The 18,918-nt window shown below is 32.8% G+C and overlaps 1 protein-coding gene across 1 annotated transcript in view; it reads left to right on the top strand.

The window, feature by feature from the left end:
* Positions 1-8,424, top strand: part of LOC123696703 — an 87,876-nt gene extending 79,452 nt beyond the window's left edge. Inside the window, exons 15-17 of the mRNA XM_045643056.1 lie at positions 2,723-2,888; positions 7,543-7,658; positions 7,943-8,424. Of these exons, the coding sequence (XP_045499012.1) occupies positions 2,723-2,888; positions 7,543-7,658; positions 7,943-8,410 (750 nt within the window). The 3' untranslated portion in view covers positions 8,411-8,424. The remainder of the gene's footprint in view (positions 1-2,722; positions 2,889-7,542; positions 7,659-7,942) is intronic.
* The last annotated feature ends 10,494 nt before the right edge of the window (positions 8,425-18,918 follow it).

The following is an 18,918-nucleotide window of genomic DNA, read 5'->3' as shown; positions in this document are numbered from 1 at the left end:
GTTGGTAATGCTCTTTTGTTGTTTGATTTTAAAACAACTAATTTATCGTATTTTATCGTGACTCTATTGCCTTTCTCGCGCTCTTTGTTTGCTTCCTTTTGTAGTTCCTTCCTTTTTTCTAAAATATATTTAGGATAGTCTTCTTTCAAGTAGTATTGGGTGTCTTTTAATAAATTTTTTTGCTTGAGAATGTTGATCTTTAGGCCCAGGGTAGTAAAAGTTACAAGTATGGGACGCGGTTTATCACCTATTTTTCCTAATCTTTTTACCTCCTGAATATCTCTGTATTCTAGTTTTACAGATAGAAATTCGTTGATGAATTTAATTATATTATTTTCAAGGATTTTATACGATGACTCGCCCTCCTCTATGCCAAAGAATATAATGTTTCTTGCCCTTGCTTGTTTTTCCATGAATTGAATTCTCCTTTCTTGGTTTTCTACTTTTTCTTTTAAACTTTGGTGTTTTTCTTCCCATATGGCGAATTTTTCTTCCAATTTATTTGTTATATTTTGTGTAACTTGTTCTGTTACCCTTTCACCGTTTTTCTGAATTTCAATTTTTTGGTCGTTCAGTTCTTTTTGGATGTTTTGTAGTGCTTTCATAATCTCCTCCATTGTGTCTGGTTTGTTTTGGTACTCGTTACGCCCTCTCTGTGCGGTAGATAGTACTGCTACGGCAATAGCACGATTGATTTTTCTGTAGATCGTAAGTTGAAAATAGTGTGCACCTTTTTTGGTAGATGGCGCTGTTTCACTATTTATATCGACCAACAATGATAAATGAATTTTTGCAATATCATTCCGTTATGAGGTTATATTATTTAATTTTTGTTTTAGATTTACTCAGTTTTTATTTATTTGCACTGTTTCACTTTTATATATTGTCACTGGAATAGTATTGGTTCATGGATTTGCGAGAAAAGGTTCAAAAAGTTCGTTATATTATTGTTTGTGTACACTTCACTGTTTTAAGTTTTTTGTAAGTTTTTCGGTAACTTTAACTATGACTTCACTGTATGATTAAATTCACGCGATTTTTGACACTCTACACGATTTTGCATCACTAAACTCACTTTAATTTGATTTTAAATGTAGTTTTAATACGGAGTATATTGTTACTGTGTCGCAGTAGCGCCCTCAACAGCAAAAAAACAACAGCAATTAATACATAATATTATATAATTTGTTCTTGGAGCTGACTCATCTCGTTCGATAATTTTTAGTAATAAACTATGATTTGAATTCCGAACCGTTCCTAGTGATAACGACAATGTAATAAAGTCGTAGCAATGGATTGCATGCCTGTAAATCTTTGAGTTGGCTATAAGGCGTTAGCCTTGGATTTATCCATACTATTAATTGAAATTTTTCCACGAAAAATTCACTTGTAACCTTGTAATATAAACACATTATTAAAAATGAAATAAAATGATAAAAATATCTATATACGAGAGAGGGTAATTGATATATAGACTAGTCAATATCAAATAATTACAAAAGTTATATTAACGATTCGAGTAAAACCGAACGGTAAATCCGTTAAAATTGCTTTACTCACAGTATTAAAGATTCAAATATTAATTTCAAATATATTACATACTAAAATAATTCAAAAGAAAAGTTACTGTTTCAAGTAAAATGTAACGGTTGTATCGTTAATTTTAAATATCTTTATTCATGCTATTAAGTATTTAAGCATATTGAAAAATAAACTATTGCTGAAGGATTCATTAAAATCTTCAACATTTTAAATAGTCCAACGGTTATACCGTTGATTTAAAATATTTTTACTCATTTTTAAGTAAAATATCATTAGAATAGATGTAAAATAACTCACTGTACCGATGCGACGGGATACACATTTTTACACTTGCTATATGCAATACTTAATACTTAATAGCACCAAGGTTGTAGTCTGGTACACAACCTTCTGGCGGCGGAAGCTAGACGCCAATGAAGAAGATTTAGCGCCTGCACATTATCGTGCGCCCCGCCACCTGGTGGGAGGTGTGCCGAGTGCGAGAGAGATAGCATACGTACAACGAGAAAGAGAGGGAAAATAGGCGGAAAAAGCTAGGTGCCTTCTCAATATGTAAGCTTCAAATTACGGTCAAGTGTTTAATACCTCTATTCATTCACTACAAAGTTATCCTGGAACCTTATTCATAAACGACTTTTCATGCGAAAAGCTTTCCGATATCGATAGTAAGTACCTATTGCAAATTTCAGAAATAATTATTCATGAAAGAGATATTTAAATATTGGAAAAAATAGCAAGGATTATTATTCATTTATCAGGGACATGCCAACACATTAACAAAACAAACAGTAGATCTAAGAGTACACCATTAAATTTTCAATCTGTTAATTTATGAATAACTCTACTGGAAAACTCATTCAAAATAATATAATATGGTACTTTTATATCTTTCATCGTAAAAAGGTGTACCTATGGAGATAAGATTAAATATAAATTATTTACTAGTTTTCGTCCAGTATTTTTTTGTGAAAGGAAACAAACATACAAACACACTTTCATCCTCACAGTTTTATTGTAAATATTATTAGGAAGTAAGGATAATACATTAAAAAAACGATCACAATTCAAAATTTTATCAAAACGGACCAGCCTAGCCTCTCGGACTCCCGTCTGAGCCATGGAATTTCAACGCTACTTTTAATATAATTAAAAAATCATAATTATTCCTTTTTTTACCCAGGGTTGGTACTCCCCCGCCTTAAGTGGGGTGTCCTCCGCCCGAGTGAGGGACAACGCCAAACGCACCAAAGAAACGTCGAACCGGCGGCTACTGCGGTCCGACCTGAGCCTCACTTCACACCCCGAGATGGAGATCGACTACTACGACTATGAAGTCAATAATGCGGGTAAATGTGAATATTGGCTTTGTTTGTTGTACTTTAATTTACGTGTAACTACGTGTAACGTTCTAACAGACGAACGGCAAGTTGTGAATGGCAGAGGCTACTTCGGCCGTCGGCACGTCGACGGCAGCCGTCGACATATTGACTGCGCTACTGCCGACCGTCGACAGGCGGCGACGGCTGAAGCCTCTGCCGTTCACAACTTGCCGTTCGTCTGTCAGAACTCTAATATCAATGATATTATAACTAAGGCCGGTTGCAGAGCTTGACCGACCATCAGTGCGTACGTCAGTCGCGCTTGTCATATGTATGGAAATTCATAAAACCGTTCATAGCTAGACCGACCATACGCACGCGTATTGTCATGCGCATTAGGGCGGCCGTACACGGACCGCTTCAAGCAGTTGAGACCAACCGCTTGAAGCCGCGACCGCGCGGTGAACAGGCATTCATTCACCGCCGTACACGTGACGGCTCGAGCCATCGCGACCGCTTCAAGCCGTCAACTGCATGACGAAATTCCACCGTGCCGTTGACGGCTCGCGAGCGGTCGTGAGGCATACACTGACTGCTCGAGCCGTTGACTGCGCTAGAGCCGTCGACGGCTCCCTTCCCCCGTGAAAATCAATGACTTGACTAGTCAAAAAAATCAACCGCTTGAGCGGTTGGTAGCGACGGCTCGAGCGGTCAACAACCGACGGCTCGAGCAGTTGACGCCGACCGCTCGAGCCGTCCGTGTACGGCGCTCAGCTGTTAACTGCTCGAGCGGTCCGTGTACGGCCGCCCTTAGTGTCATAGTCATACAATTGTTGATGCGTATCGTCAGGACCGACGGTACGCACTGACGGTCGGTCAAGCTCTGCAACTGGACTAAAGTGTAGATAGGTTACCAACACAACATTCGATGTTCAAAAATGGCACACTAGTGTAAGTAAATTCCTTCTAATTAGCCACAATGTGCCACTTCAGGAGCACTTTTAATTATAATATCATTATGTAATTAGTTATGCGATTATTAAATGATCTATTAATTTGTATTGAAATTCTAGAATTATAAATAAAGACTTGAAATCTAATTCGAAGTAAAAAAAACTTAGATCTGGTAAGTTAGAAGTTAGAAATCTAAATGCTTTTTGAACTATCTAAAAATCCATTACAATTAGTGCTAATGATCCCGTTGGCATTCAATATAAGCTGGCGCTATTTTTATCAATCGATTGCCTTTATAATATATTATATACTAGCTTTCCGCCCGCGGCTTCGCCCGCGTTTTCATAGAAAACCCCGCATAGTTCCCTTTCCCGTGGGATTTCCGGGATAAAACCTATCCTATCTCTCAAGTTGGATCAAACTGCACATGGTGTGTGAATTTTATTATAATCGGTTAAGTGGTTTAGGAGTCCATTGAGGACAAACATTGTGACACGAGATTTATATATATTAAGATTTAATATATATATTTAATAACGTGGCAAGGCTATTGTGTATGACATAAAGCCGTCTAGAAAATTCTACAATCGCTTTCATCAATATTTCAACAAAATCATGAAGTACCATTGAGATAATATTAATATGGAGACGATACCGCCTACATCACTTATGTTCCACTCAACATACGTCATGTGGCGTAACTGCACTCAGTCGCTTGCTGCTTGCATTGGCGCGAACGTCACGCTCATTTTTTATTTGTTTTAAAGTGAAACGCATCAAATATGCCTACGTGTGTGTTACGATATTGAACAAATAATACAAAGAATACGGAAAAGTGCAAAGGAATAACTTTTCATCAGTAAGTAACTAGATAATAATTTTTAAAACTTAGTTAGAGCAAAATTTTTGGCGGGCGACATTTTGTCATAGATTAAAAATTTAAGATATGACATTGGGCATGAAATAAGTGTTGTTAGTAATATTTGCTGGCGTATATTTTTATAGTATAAAATAATAATTTTACATATTTAGAAAAGCATAGACTGGTTGTTAATTGAAAAAAGGTGAAATCATGAAATATGAAAATCAATTACTTAATCACCAATTTTTTTTTTTTGTTAATTGATTTTAATCAAGTTTTTAATTGATATTGTATAAGCTACTGACTTGAACGTATAATTGAATTATTATTTATTTATCTGCACTAATATTATAAAGAGGAAAACTTTGTTTGTTTGTTTGATTGTAATTAATAGGCTCATAAACTACTGGACCGATTTTGATGAAAGGAGAATGCCCATTTTTGGTACTGGTTTTTCTCATGCATCAAGACAACAATACTATTAAAAAAAATCTCGGCAATTTAGAGGCCTTCTTACCATCGGAAAATATATTTTGAACAGGGAATGTTTTGTAAAATCTAATAAGACATGTAATTGTTTAGATCCGTTATTATAGATTTAGTATCCATTACCGGTTACCACGGTAACCAAGCGGTAACTTATTACATTTACTATGGTAAATAGCTAAATGTATTAATATCGATTATATTATTGTTTTCATTGAATTACAAAAAAATTCAATTAACATAAAATCACTCTTTAAGGTATTGTTTATACACTGTAGGTTGTTTTAACAAAGATAGTGAAGTAAAATAATATAAATATGTATATATAAAAAAAATATTATTATGACATAGCTTGGTAGGTAACCAGTTATTTCTTATTTCTTTCTTTCTTCGAATATGTAGTGAAAAAATGATTCAAACAACAACAACAACAACAACAACAACAACAACATGTAAACCGAATAAAAACTCAATTGGCATTTTTTAAGTATATAATATTTAGGTTTTCTTGAAATCCGTCCCGGAAGATTTCTGGTGCCTACCTACACTAGCCGATGAACAGATAGACTTTGTCTAAAAGCATAAGCTCTACGCATATATTAAATATGTTAATCGAAAAATAACCTTTGGACGATAAAATGTTACCTAAATCACACATAAACCTAACTAAATCGGGGTTATTTAAGTTTTGAGATTATTTCACATTTTTCTCAATATCTTGAAAACCCCTGTTTTTATCACAAAAAAATCAATTGGTAAAAATCTTTTGAATATCGAAGAACCCTCCAAAACCACTCTGGCATTGACGCAACACTGTACTGTGGTCCATACTTTCATGGGCATTCTCCTTTGGCACAGACAATCTTAAGACCCTGAGAAAGAACATAGGCTACTTTTTATTGCGAAATATGTGCCACGGGCGAAGCCGGGGCGGACCGCTAGTTCAGAGATAAGTAATTAATATTTTTTCTATTCAAGGTTTCCATGTCTGGGCCGTGAAGAAAGGGAAACATTATTTTTTTTTCTAAAAAAGGCTCAATTTGTAAGGAATAAAACTTCCCATAGCCCTGACTGAACCTAAAACACGAAAAAAATTAAATTATTCCATATGACGTCACTATAAATAGTCATCATCCTATATTATATGCCAGATATTGTTAGCCCCGCGTAGTAAAGTCAGTTTATACCTAAAATAAATATTAAGTAAGTACAAAGAAAATTTCAAGTCAACGTGCATGTAAGGAGTGGCACCCAATAAAATAGACAGAATGAAACAAAGTGTCGCCTCTATAGCGGTGAGTCAGTGACATCGCATAATCTATGACTGTCTAGCCGTCATTCGCGCGCCCCGCGCCGCCGCGCTTGGCGCACAGATTTTGTTCGTGGTGTCTGCTCCATATTAATATTATCTCAATGTGAAGTACAGCAGCATTGAATTTTAAACAAGAAACAAACTTTAGATACCAGATTACGAAAATACAACAAGCTAGCTTATTTTCATTAATATAAATTATATCTCATTCCCAAAAACACGTAATTTCATAAAACACGCATTAAATAAAACCAACGTTTGTTTCATTAGGGCTTATCCGGTAAGCGGAACCCTACTTCAAGGTGGGAAAGGGTAGCCTTGTTTATATCCATTCTTTCCCTGAATCCGGTAATACAAACATACAGAGGGTCGCTACCCTTAGCCAGTTAAGTTAAGGAAAAGCAAAACATGTGTATTCCGTTTTCTATTAAACAGAAATTATATTAACGATTCACTATAGTATAAAACTTCATTTAAATAGTGAGGTTAACAAATAGTCTATCGAATTTAGTTTGCTTGATTTGAGTCTATAAATTTGAATAATAACACCCAGTTTAGACGCATTGAAAGATAATTTTTGTATTAATCCCATCTTTGATATTTCATTATTTTGTCTCATAATAATACAAGTGTATCTAATAATTATTAATTTACGTGATTAAGGGCTGATTTTTCAATCGGTGGTTAAAACTTGTTCATCGAATATCGTATTAAACTACCATTTCAAAAATCTATTCTAATTATCCGTATATGACAGTTTACAGGTGACATTTTAAAATGTTCGTGTAATACATTAATGGACGGATAAATTTTAACCAAGGATTGAGAAATCGGCTCTTATGGAATAAATCCTCCAAATATTTTAGACACCTCTCGATCAATAAAAATATTTTTTAATGATGGAAATAGGCCCCTTTTTATGAATCCAAAAATAAAAGCTTTCATATTCCTCTAATAAGAATCTATATTGTCTTGTCATATTATAATTGTATGAATCATAGAAACTTATAATAAAATAGGCACCATAGTAAAGTATCGTTGAGAAATGATATATCACATTGTCCTAGGTTCTGTTCCTGGCTCGTATCTAGGAATGGATCCCGCTTTTTTAGTCTGGATACCCCCTCTTGAGGAGGGGGACATCATGAGAGAGGTTGATGACAACAAAGCTCCTATTTATGAGGTAAGTAAAATAAGAAAAGATATTTTTAATTATAAATTTCCAACAAGTGAAGTTAAAATTTGTAAATGAATTCATACTCTTTTGTTTAAGTCCTTTTTAATTGTCAGTCGAGAGAATAGTGCAATTATTAACACTTAGTATCACATTTTTTTACAACTAAAATCAACTAATTTAATGGTATATTTATAGATAATAAATATTGTTTTAATAATGTAACCTTGCTATTAAAACAGCAGTCAAAATCTAATTTGTGATTCAAATTCATTGAATTTAAATTCTCACAGGAAATCGTTCCAAAGGAACTGCGACCAGACCCGGGCAGCAACACAGAGTCACCTGAAGACAGACCAACAGCCACCCTCAAACGAAACCCAACCAACAGATCGAACGAATCCATAAAATCCATGCGAAAAGTCATAGACAGGAGCAGCGTCATCCACCCATTGAACTTCAGCATTAGCGACTTGCAAAACTCGCCCAAACTACCCAGGAAAAACAAGAGGAAGAAAGGCGATAATCCCGTGAACATACCCATGAAGGAACTAACTCTAATGTCTCCTGTTAAAGTTCATAAAAAATCCGACGACTCGACCCTAAAAAGAGTAATGGAGGGCAGAGAAAAGGACTCCACGTTGAAACGAAGCGATTTCAATGATATCCGATTTGCAGACGATTCGTCTAATGAGATAAAATTCGCGGATGACTCGCCAGATAGTAATCGATTAGTTGATAGATTCGATGTTAAAGTGTAAATGTTGAGTTTAGGAAAGTTTCCAGTTAGAGCAAGAACATTAAATTAATATTTTTTCAAAATATAATGAACCCAAATACTTTTAAACATCACGTATGGGCAAATAAAATACCTATGAAGTTAGGTCCTCAGAGATAAGACCGAAGTAAACAGACATACAAATCAATAATTGTTTGCATAATCAGTTTTTACTATAATTGGAAACTTACCACTATTATAAACGCACTTAGAAAAACTGTATATACAAAATTTAGAAATTTCCTAATTTGCTTACAATCGTGGACTCACAAGCTCAAAGCGAATTATCCAACTTGTAAAATAGAGTAAGGCATCATGTATATTACGCTTTTGCATTTATTTAACTTTAATTATTATTGTAGTAACAATATACAAAGAGTAGTACGGACTATATTTTTTTTTTTTAATTTATTTATCAATAAAAGAAAAAATACATTATAATTGAACATGCCAAAAACCACGAAGATTTGTCCGGCATGCAAAGCAATCCATCCACGACAAAATTCAATGCACAGCGTGCTCGTGTGCTCGCGACAAGTTAGATACAATAATTATGCCACATTATACAGGTTGTTTACAAAATGCAATTTTAATTTAGATTTAACATTATTATTATTTATGGTTTTTTTAAAGTTCAAATCAAGATTATTTAATAATTGAGGAACTAAATAACGAGTTGTTCTTTTACCGTAAATGTTAGTTATTTTTGGAATGATTAAGCGTTGGTTGGTTTGTTGACGGGTAATGATTACGTTATAGGTAAACCAGAATCTGATGGCAATTAGGGAAATCAAAATTTTAAGTGTGCAACCCTGGGGAAAATGGACTGAACGATCTTGATACTGCTTATTTTTTTATTTTGTCCTCAATATCATTAGTCACATTACATAAGTGGACAATACTATACTTAATAATGAGATATCCACTTAATATTATGTAGGTACATATTTACATGTGTAATATACAATTATACATATTACTTTTATACAGGTAATACATATTATTACATATTATTTACACATAGGTACCTATATTTGTATATTCATTACCAGTATGCCATGTGAAAATGTCGATAATATTATAATGATAATGTAGATCAAAACTGCCTACAATTTTTTTATAAAATAAAATAAAAATAAAATAAAACTATGTTTATTTTCGTAAGTATTAACAGAAACACACATTATAAAATTGACTTGGACAGCTTGGACTTGACGAATAGCCATATTGGAAACTCCTGTAATAAGTTTTCATAAAATTATATTCTAATCAACAAACAATATTATAGTTACCTACATATAATATTTTTTAATTTAAAGTATCAAAGCGGGTAAGTCCAATTTACCAATAAAATCTTCAAAATTGAAAATTGTGATGTGTTTGACCCTTCTTCATCGAATGTTTTTCTATACACATTATAAACAACACCTCTTGCTTGTGATCGCAGCGGCTTTTTCGACATTTTCGAATATTTTTTAGACAAAATCCTAAAAAATATTCATCAACTGCAAAAAGACAAATAATTTGACAACCAATTTGATAGTTGTCAAATAAGTTGCCACATGAAAATCTTTTATTTCTTAAATATAAATATGCCATCAGATTCTGGTAGACCTATATCAAGTTTTTTCTGCAGGTCAAAGTTAAAGAATTGTTCTTTTAATATAGTGTAATGGAACAAAGATTCCACCGGCAAAACTTTACAATGGTGAAAGAGATTTTCATTACTATTTTTACATAATGTTTTTATCTTAGGAGATACTATTTGTTTTAATATTCTTAGTTGTAGTGATTCAATGTTCTTCAAATAGCTTTTAAAGGTTCGGGCGTAGCTACTTATACCGTAGCTTATAATATTATTGACTAGGGCGTTATATATCATTAGCAAAATTTTGAAAGGCATTTTATTTTTAATAATTTTTATATTAGCTAGAATAGCTCGGAGTCGATCACAAACAGAGCTGATATGTGGCTGCCAGTTAAACTTACTGTCAATTATAAGTCCCAGATACGTGTGACTACTTACAGTTTCGATTTTAGGACAATTACAATTACGCACATTATGTTGATGCAAACAATAATGATTATGAGCTACTATCACATTGTTTGCATCGAACAATGTTTTATTGTACGGAGAGCGAATATGTACTAATTTGGTTTTATCTGCATTAAGAACAAGACCATTATCGTGGCACCATTTATTTATACGATCAAAATCCTGTTGTAGATTAACAAGCGCATTTTCAACATTATGATTTGCAACTAGCAAACAAGTATCATCCGCATATTGGTAGGAAGTGCGGTGCTTAAGAACGTTATTCATGTCATTTACGTAAGTGATAAAATGGAGGGGACCGATCACCGACCCTTGGGCTGTTCCTTCAGTAACAGGTAACACACGACTCACAGAATTTATTAAAAAAAAAAAGAGAGAAAAGTACTAACTAGAAAAGTCTATGAAAAGAGCTAAAACATGTTTTTTGTTATCCAGGTGAATGTTCACGGTGTCCGAAAAATCTGAAAGAAGAGAAGTGGTGCTTTTACGTGGTTGAAAACCATATTGATTATTACAGATTACGTTATTTTTAGAATAGAACAAGTGTATTTGATCACTTATAAATTTCTCAATGATTTTATCTATAGACGACAAAAGGGATATTGGTCGATAGTTGGTTACGTCGGCTTGTTTTCCTTTTTTATATATAGGACGAACGCAGCTTTGCTTCAACTCATTAGGATATATTCCTGACAGAAAACTAGTGTTGATAAGATGTGAAATGGCAGTTGCTATTTTACTTGAGATACTTTTAACGTCTATTACTCTAATGCCATCGCTACCAGGCGCCTTTCGGCTATTAAGATTCAAAATAATCTTTTTTATAGTTTTAGGGTTGGCTTTTTTTAAATAGATGCTAACGTTGGTTAGTCTGATGTAATGTTTATCATATAGAAGATTATTCGGACAGGAAGGTAAAATTTTTTTAACTGCATTTCTGAATTCATTCGCAAATTTATTGTCGATGACAGCGCACGTCTCTTTTTCTGTATCAAAAGCATTGGTAATAAATTCATCAATTGACAGAGCAGCCCTACCACATATTGAATTTATGATTTGCCAGAGTTTGCGGGGATTTTTTGTATTCATTTTTATTTCATTTTCATAATATTTATTTCGTTTAATTTCAAATATTTTATTAATTTTATTGCGGATTTTATTATATTTTACTCTGAGGCATTTATTTGATGTGTCTTTTTTCCATTTATTAAATAATTTATCGCGTTCATCGCACATTTTTATCATATATTGTTTAATCCACGGTTGTTTAACTTTTTTGATATTAATTTGTTTTTTATATTTACAAGATTTATCATAAGCAGATTTAAAGTTGGATCGAATAAAATTGTAAATGTTTGTAGGGCAGGACATATTTTTTGTTACAGACCAATCTATGTTATTTAGTTCCTCAAATAATATTTTACTATCATAAAACATTTTATTACAAATTATGGAATCACGCTGTATAAGATGCGTACGAATACTTTCACAAGCTAACAAAAGAACTCGGTGATCTGCCAGAACGGTATCGACCACGGCCGTGCACGGATTCATAGTGGTTAATCGTGTAAATAAATGGTCGATACAAGACTTTGTTATTTTGTCTAACTTCATTTCGATTCGAGTATAATCTGAAATTCCCATTGAGAATCCGTGCTCGGACAACATATCAAAATAAGTGTTTTTAATAGCAGTGTATGATTTTAAGTCTATATTTGCGTCCCCGAGTATGATTACATTGGATGTCTTATTGTTATCCAATACATTAGATAGCTCGTTCACAAAAGTGTTCTTATTTGTTTGAGGTGGTCTATAAAATGCACATAGTGTTACGGAGTAGTTATCGGCTGTAATTAAAGTACCAATAATTGATTCAAAGCTAGTATTTTTGATGGGTATTGTAGTAAATTTAAGATAAGTTTTAACATAAACTATTATTCCACTTCCTTTTTGTTTGGATCGTAGCTCAGTGTGCATTTTATAACCAGGTATGTTATATAAATTACAAATTGAATGAGAGATACCTACTTCTGTTAAAACAATAACATCAATCGGACACTTACAAGAATTTATGAGTACTAGTAGTTTAGAATAATTCTTTATTAAAGATCTGATATTCACATGCAAGCATAAAAAAATTATTTGGTTAAAGGGTACACAATTAATAAATGAATTGACTGTTGTACAATCAAATATTTCTAAACAGTGATTATATGTATTTATTTTGGCCATTAATGCTTGAAAAAGAAATTTTAAAATTAAGGCTTTATTTGTTATACCTATTACTTATTAATATTAGATGTAGAATACAAGATATATAGGTAATATGACACAATGTATTACCTACTTACTTAGATAACAAGGATTCTATATCGGACAAAGATCTTATTATAAATGGCCGACTTTTATCATCAAGTTTTTTAGCGTACACAACACCAGCCTTGCACCACACAAACTTGTAACTGTCTTTTAATTTTTGTTGAGCATTGTAGAGGAGGGTTTTTGTACGGTGGGTTAATGCTTCGCGGACAAACACACGACGTGTCGCTTGATCTGAGGGCAATCGGGGCAAGATATCACCAACCGTGATTTCTTTTTGTTTAGCTGATGCAAGCCATTGATTACGCACCACATTTGATTTGACCTCCACGATGATGTTTCCTGGTTGGGGACGATTCTGGGGTTTTGGCATGCGGCGGGATGATAGTACATCACATATGTTAACTTGTAAGTTCTGGGCAACACTTTCCAACACACTATTTAGATTTTGATTGGTAGCTTCTGGAACTCCTGCAATTTCAATAGTACAGGCTAGCAATTTTTGATCAATTTCATTAATATGCTGTTCAGCAGCCGCAATCCGAAGTTCTAGATTTTTATTTTTGTTAATTAGGTCGGTGTTTTTGTTAAGTAATGTTTTGATGGTATTTTCCTGCCTTTTTACTAATTCTTCGAGATCGGTCATCTGTCCATTCATATGTTCCATTGCGGTTGTTAGATCGCCGAGTTCGGCCTTGATGATTTTTTGCATTTCTCGTGTAATACTCGCCACTAGTTTTTTTTGATCGAGGGTCGAGCTGGAGCGGGCATCCTCGTCGTCTGAGCTTTCGTCTGGCGTTACGAAGAAGGAAGAACGACTAGACACATTACTGAGGCAGTGATCGCAGCTCCATTCCAAACCGTCAGAGTTACGAAGTGCAGCCAGTTGCTTGCCGGTTAACTTTGCACAAACGGTTGACGCGTGGACTGATTTGTTACATCTACTACACTCTAGACCTGGTTGCTTTAAAGTTATATTTTTATTACAGTTTGCACATTTTTTTGTCGGCATCTTTCACACTTATTTATTATAACTTTAGTCGTAAGAACAGTAAATAAACACTATGATTTTTACGTGCGATATTTCTTGCGTGCGCGCTGTAGCGATGTCGTGGGTAGACTCCAATAATATAAAAAAGCAGAAAGCATTAAAATTACAACACTAATGTTCAAATTTTTTTTTCAATGAAAAAGCTCTTTGCATTCGAACGTAAATATTTTTCTTCGAGAGTAATTGTCTCGAATCTTATAAGTATTGTGTTAATATTAGGTTAAGGGCTGATTTTTCAATCCTTGGTTAAAACTTATTCATCGAATAACGTATTAAACTACCATTTCAACAATATTATATTCTAATTGTCCGTATTTGACAGTTTACAGGTGACATTTTAAAATGTTCGTGTAATACTTTATCGGACGGTTAATTTTAACCAAGGATTGAAAAATCGGCCCATAATCTAATGTTTAACATTATATTTTCTTATCAATAAAATATGGTTGATTGATTGATTTATGAAATGAAATGAAATGAAATGAAAATACGTTTATTATGGATATACATATACCAAAAATACAAAAAAAAGAAACAAGAAACTTAAATCTAACTTAAATATAATGTATTCCACAATAGGCCTGCCACTCAGTGCAATACACTGATTTTCAGTGGTTGCCTCAGGATGCCTTGCTGACAGTGGATGTATTATTGCTCAAACTGCAGTGAAAAGTTATTAAAAAAAATAATATATATATATTTAAATATTGTAATAAACAGGTACTTGATTATAATTATACTTACTTAGTGAATAGATAATATTACACATTGACTTAAAGTAGCAAAGAGGTTATTGGATAAATACTTAAATAATCTATAAACAAATAAGAACAATAATGGGGAAGCAATATTTTATAAAAAAAAAAGTAAATAAAATAAAATAAAAAAAAATATATATAAATAAACAAACAATTAAATAAATATTGGGGATGCTAATTTTTTCTTGTTAACGTTTTTGTAAATCAAGAAGATATGACTTTAACTTTTTTTTGAAAGACGATAAGCTTTGTTGTGAACGAATAGGCGGCGGTAGGTCGTTCCAACATTTTGATGCTCGATACCTAAAACACCCCCTAAAAGTAGATGTTCTATGCAGGGGAATTTCCAACAAAGAGTTTGCGTGTCTAGTCTCGTAGGTTGTATTATTATCCGCCAACCATTTCAATTTATTGTACAAGTATACAGGTACTCTATATTTTAATAAATTAAAGAGAAGCGTAGCCAGGTGTAAGTGGGTACGATATTCCATTTTAAGTGAGTTGTGTTTGATCAAGTACGGTGTAACATGATCACGATAGGGAATATTGTAGCAATAGCGGGCACACGCATTTTGCACCCGTTGCACTATTTTTTTCGTTGATTCAAGCAACCTAGGCCCTACAACCACATCCGCGTAATTAAATTTCGACAAGATAAGCGACTCACAAAGCAATTTCCTGACATTTACACTCAAGGACTGTCTAATCCGGTAAAGCAGTTTCAGTCGGTAAAAACAGTTTTTTGAAATATTTAAAATGTGCTTGTGAAATCGCAAGCCTTCATCAAACACTACACCAAGATTACGCGCTTCAGTCACTCTTTCTATTGGTTCTCCGTTTAGAAATATGGTAGGTTGTTGAGCCAATATTGAATTGATTTGATGAGTTGTGCCTATGATCATATATTTGGTTTTGCTAGAATTGAGAGAAAGACAATTAGATTCTGACCAAACCGATATACGACTCAAATCATCATGTAGCCTTTCCAGAGCGTTGTCCATCTCACTCGCCTTGAACGAGAGGTATAATTGGATGTCGTCCGCATACATATGATATTTGCAATGCCTTATGCATTGCGTTACATCGGCTGTATACAAAATAAACAAAAGAGGACCAAGAATAGAACCTTGCGGTACTCCTCTGGAAACTTCCGCCCATGCAGACGAACATGCACTTTGACTACTGTCCGCTTTTAACTCGACCATTTGTGAGCGGTAAGAAAGATAACTTTTAAACCACTGTAAAGAGTTATCATCAAAGCCGTAGTATGAAAGCTTGCAGAGAAGCAATTCAATATTGATACAATCGAAGGCTCTGGAGTAGTCTAAGAGGATTAACAGACTCCCCTCTCCTCGATCCTGTGCCTCAAGCATATTGTCAACCACATCCAACAGAGCTGTTATGGTACTATTTTGCTTCCTAAATCCCGATTGCCTAGTTGGCAACATATCATTTAAATCTAAGTAGCGCCTGACTTGCTCACATACAACTTTCTCGAGAATCTTTGATAGACATGGCAAAATACTAATTGGTCTTAGATCTTTAAGACAATTTGGATTGTTAGTTTTGGGCAGTGGTTTAATGAGCGCTTTACGCCAGGTGGAAGGGAAAGTGGAAGTCTTAAGTGATGTGTTTATGATATTCGTAATTGTTTCAAGAGTAAAGGGCAAGGATAATTTTAACATATCTAGTGAGATTCCGTCGTAACCAATAGCATTAGAATGCAATGATCTGAAATGCTTAAACACCTCGTCTTTAGAGACAGCCGCAAAAGAAAACAGTGAAGACCCTTTTTTGTTATTTAAAAAGAAATGTAAGTCCTCTTTAGACGCGCATGATCTACCAGGAATATTTAAAAAATGACAATTTATATCATCCGGCTTTCTAAGATGCTCCGGCAACGCATTGTCAGTACTTTTACTGATATTAACATTTTTTTTAACATTATTCCAGAGTAGACGCGGGTTATTTAAATTCGTGTTTACAAACGTTTCAAAATAACATGTTTTTTCACGCTCAATCGCATTCGCAACCTCTTTCTTTAACTCCATATAATATAATTTATGACTATCATGTTTAGAATACTTTGCCCTAGTATATGCATCATTCCTACGTCTCATCAATAACCTGATATTGTATGTGATCCAAGGGTAGTTCTGATTTATGAAGATTAAGTCCGTATTGCTCTTCTAATTTCAACTGCCGTTAATTTATTTACACACAATAATAACACCGTAGACCCCCATTAGTTGTAAAGGACCAAATTGTGAATAAATACATTCATATCATCAACCTATCACATTCTATATTTTTAACATAATATTAACTGTGTTGTTATACAAAACTGCAGTTTAATATATTATTTTCTAAGTTTTAAATTGATTACGAAGTATATTATATTGTTTTCATAATTATTTTAAAATTATTTATTAATTTATAACACCTTAATATGCTAGATAATGCAAATTACTTAAAACTAAAACTTATGGCTAAACTAGCATAGAGGGCGGCCTTATGACTAAAGAGTGATCTCTTCCAGGCATCATAAATTAATTATTTTAAAAAGTTCGTCTCTACCTTTGATTATGTTATTATTTTTTGGAGCACAAGAAATATTTTTTCATAATATATTTCTACGTACTACAATGCCAATGGAGAAAAAGTGAAATTCACGTATGTGTATGGTAAATAAAACATGAAATTAATGAACATTTTTCATACATTACGAATAGACTAAATAAAAAAATGTGTGCGTGTACTAGTAGTGTACACACGTAAGAAGTGAAATTTCTTTGTGACCTTATTTTTCAAAAAATAATTTACTATATGCAACTTTCCAGAAATACGTCAAATCACGCGTGGTAGGGATAAGAAAAAGATGGCGCGTAACGGAAAAATGTTACACAAATTTTTTACCAACCCCGATAAAGAAGTTTCACTTCAAAAATCTGCAGTTTTGTATAACAACAGTTCCCATTGTAGAACGATAAAGTATCATAGAGTTTTATAACCTTTAAATTATGTAGAGTAATTGTATCACAATATTAAAGTAAAAAAGCACTGGTTTTTAATATTTATTTGAAGACTGACTTCGGGCAGTGCAATACATTAAATTATTCAAAATTATCCTTCTTTAGATATATTTTAGATTGATTGGAACGTTATTGTATTACTTGTAAAACGCTCATATTAAAGCACGAAATTAATACGGATTTTTTTTTTACTAAGCATAAAATATAACTCAATTTGATATTAAGATAATAATTATCTTAATAATTTTATTTTTTATTACAATTTATAATAATAATCTTTGTAAGTACCTAATATGAGCGTTTAACAAAAGATAAAATATATTCTTAGAAAAAACAATATCTATCAATATCTATGTGATATGATTCGATTGAGAATATGGGATTGATGTAGAAAAAATTGTTTAGTATTTGCAACTACATATATATTATGCTATTATATTGATTACCCCTTAGTATTGCTAATTTAATTTTCAGACCCATCTTAATATATATAAATCTCTTGTACAATGTTTGTCCTCAATGGACTCCTAAACCACTTAACCGATTATAATAAAATTCGCACACCATGTGCAGTTCGATCCAACTTCAGAGATAGGATAGTTTAAACATGTAGGTACCACGGGCGAAGCCGGGGCGAACCACTAGTACAGTATAAATATAGTTTAAAATTGTTGCTTTCTTTTCATAAGTCAAATTATTAATATGACAGTTATAGAGAAAGGTCGCAGATAAACAATTTTTAATAAATGGGCCTTAGTTTGTATTGAACAATAAATATACATACACATTAGATACACATTACTATTGTATACATTTTACATAGTATATAATATGATGAAACTCTAAAATATTTTACGTGATAAGTACATATTTTAATTTTGCGCATAGGTAATTTGATTTAAATTTATTTATTTAAAGTACTTCCTGTACTAATATTATGTAAAGTATTTTTGTTTATGAACTAAAACATCATTTAAACGTTAACACAAGTCGTTTATTAATTCTCATTTGTAATATTTTTTGTAACAAATAGTATTTTAAAAACCTTTTATGTTAGGTACTTATTCTTTTTTATTAAAACATGTTGAATTTTATTTCATTAATTACCTATATATTATACTCAATAGGTGATACTATAAGAAATCACTTTTATAATAATTAAAAATTAATTTCATAATACATAATATATATATTATTTATAAAAGCATTTCTTATTGAGGAAAGCATCGAAACACATAAAATAGAAAAATATAAGAACATTAGATAACAGGATTC

This window comes from Colias croceus, chromosome 13, assembly GCF_905220415.1.
Source record: "Colias croceus chromosome 13, ilColCroc2.1".
In the NCBI taxonomy this organism is placed as follows: domain Eukaryota; kingdom Metazoa; phylum Arthropoda; class Insecta; order Lepidoptera; family Pieridae; genus Colias; species Colias croceus.
Note: the sequence above shows the minus strand (reverse complement) of the source record. Positions and strands in the feature narration are given on the sequence as shown.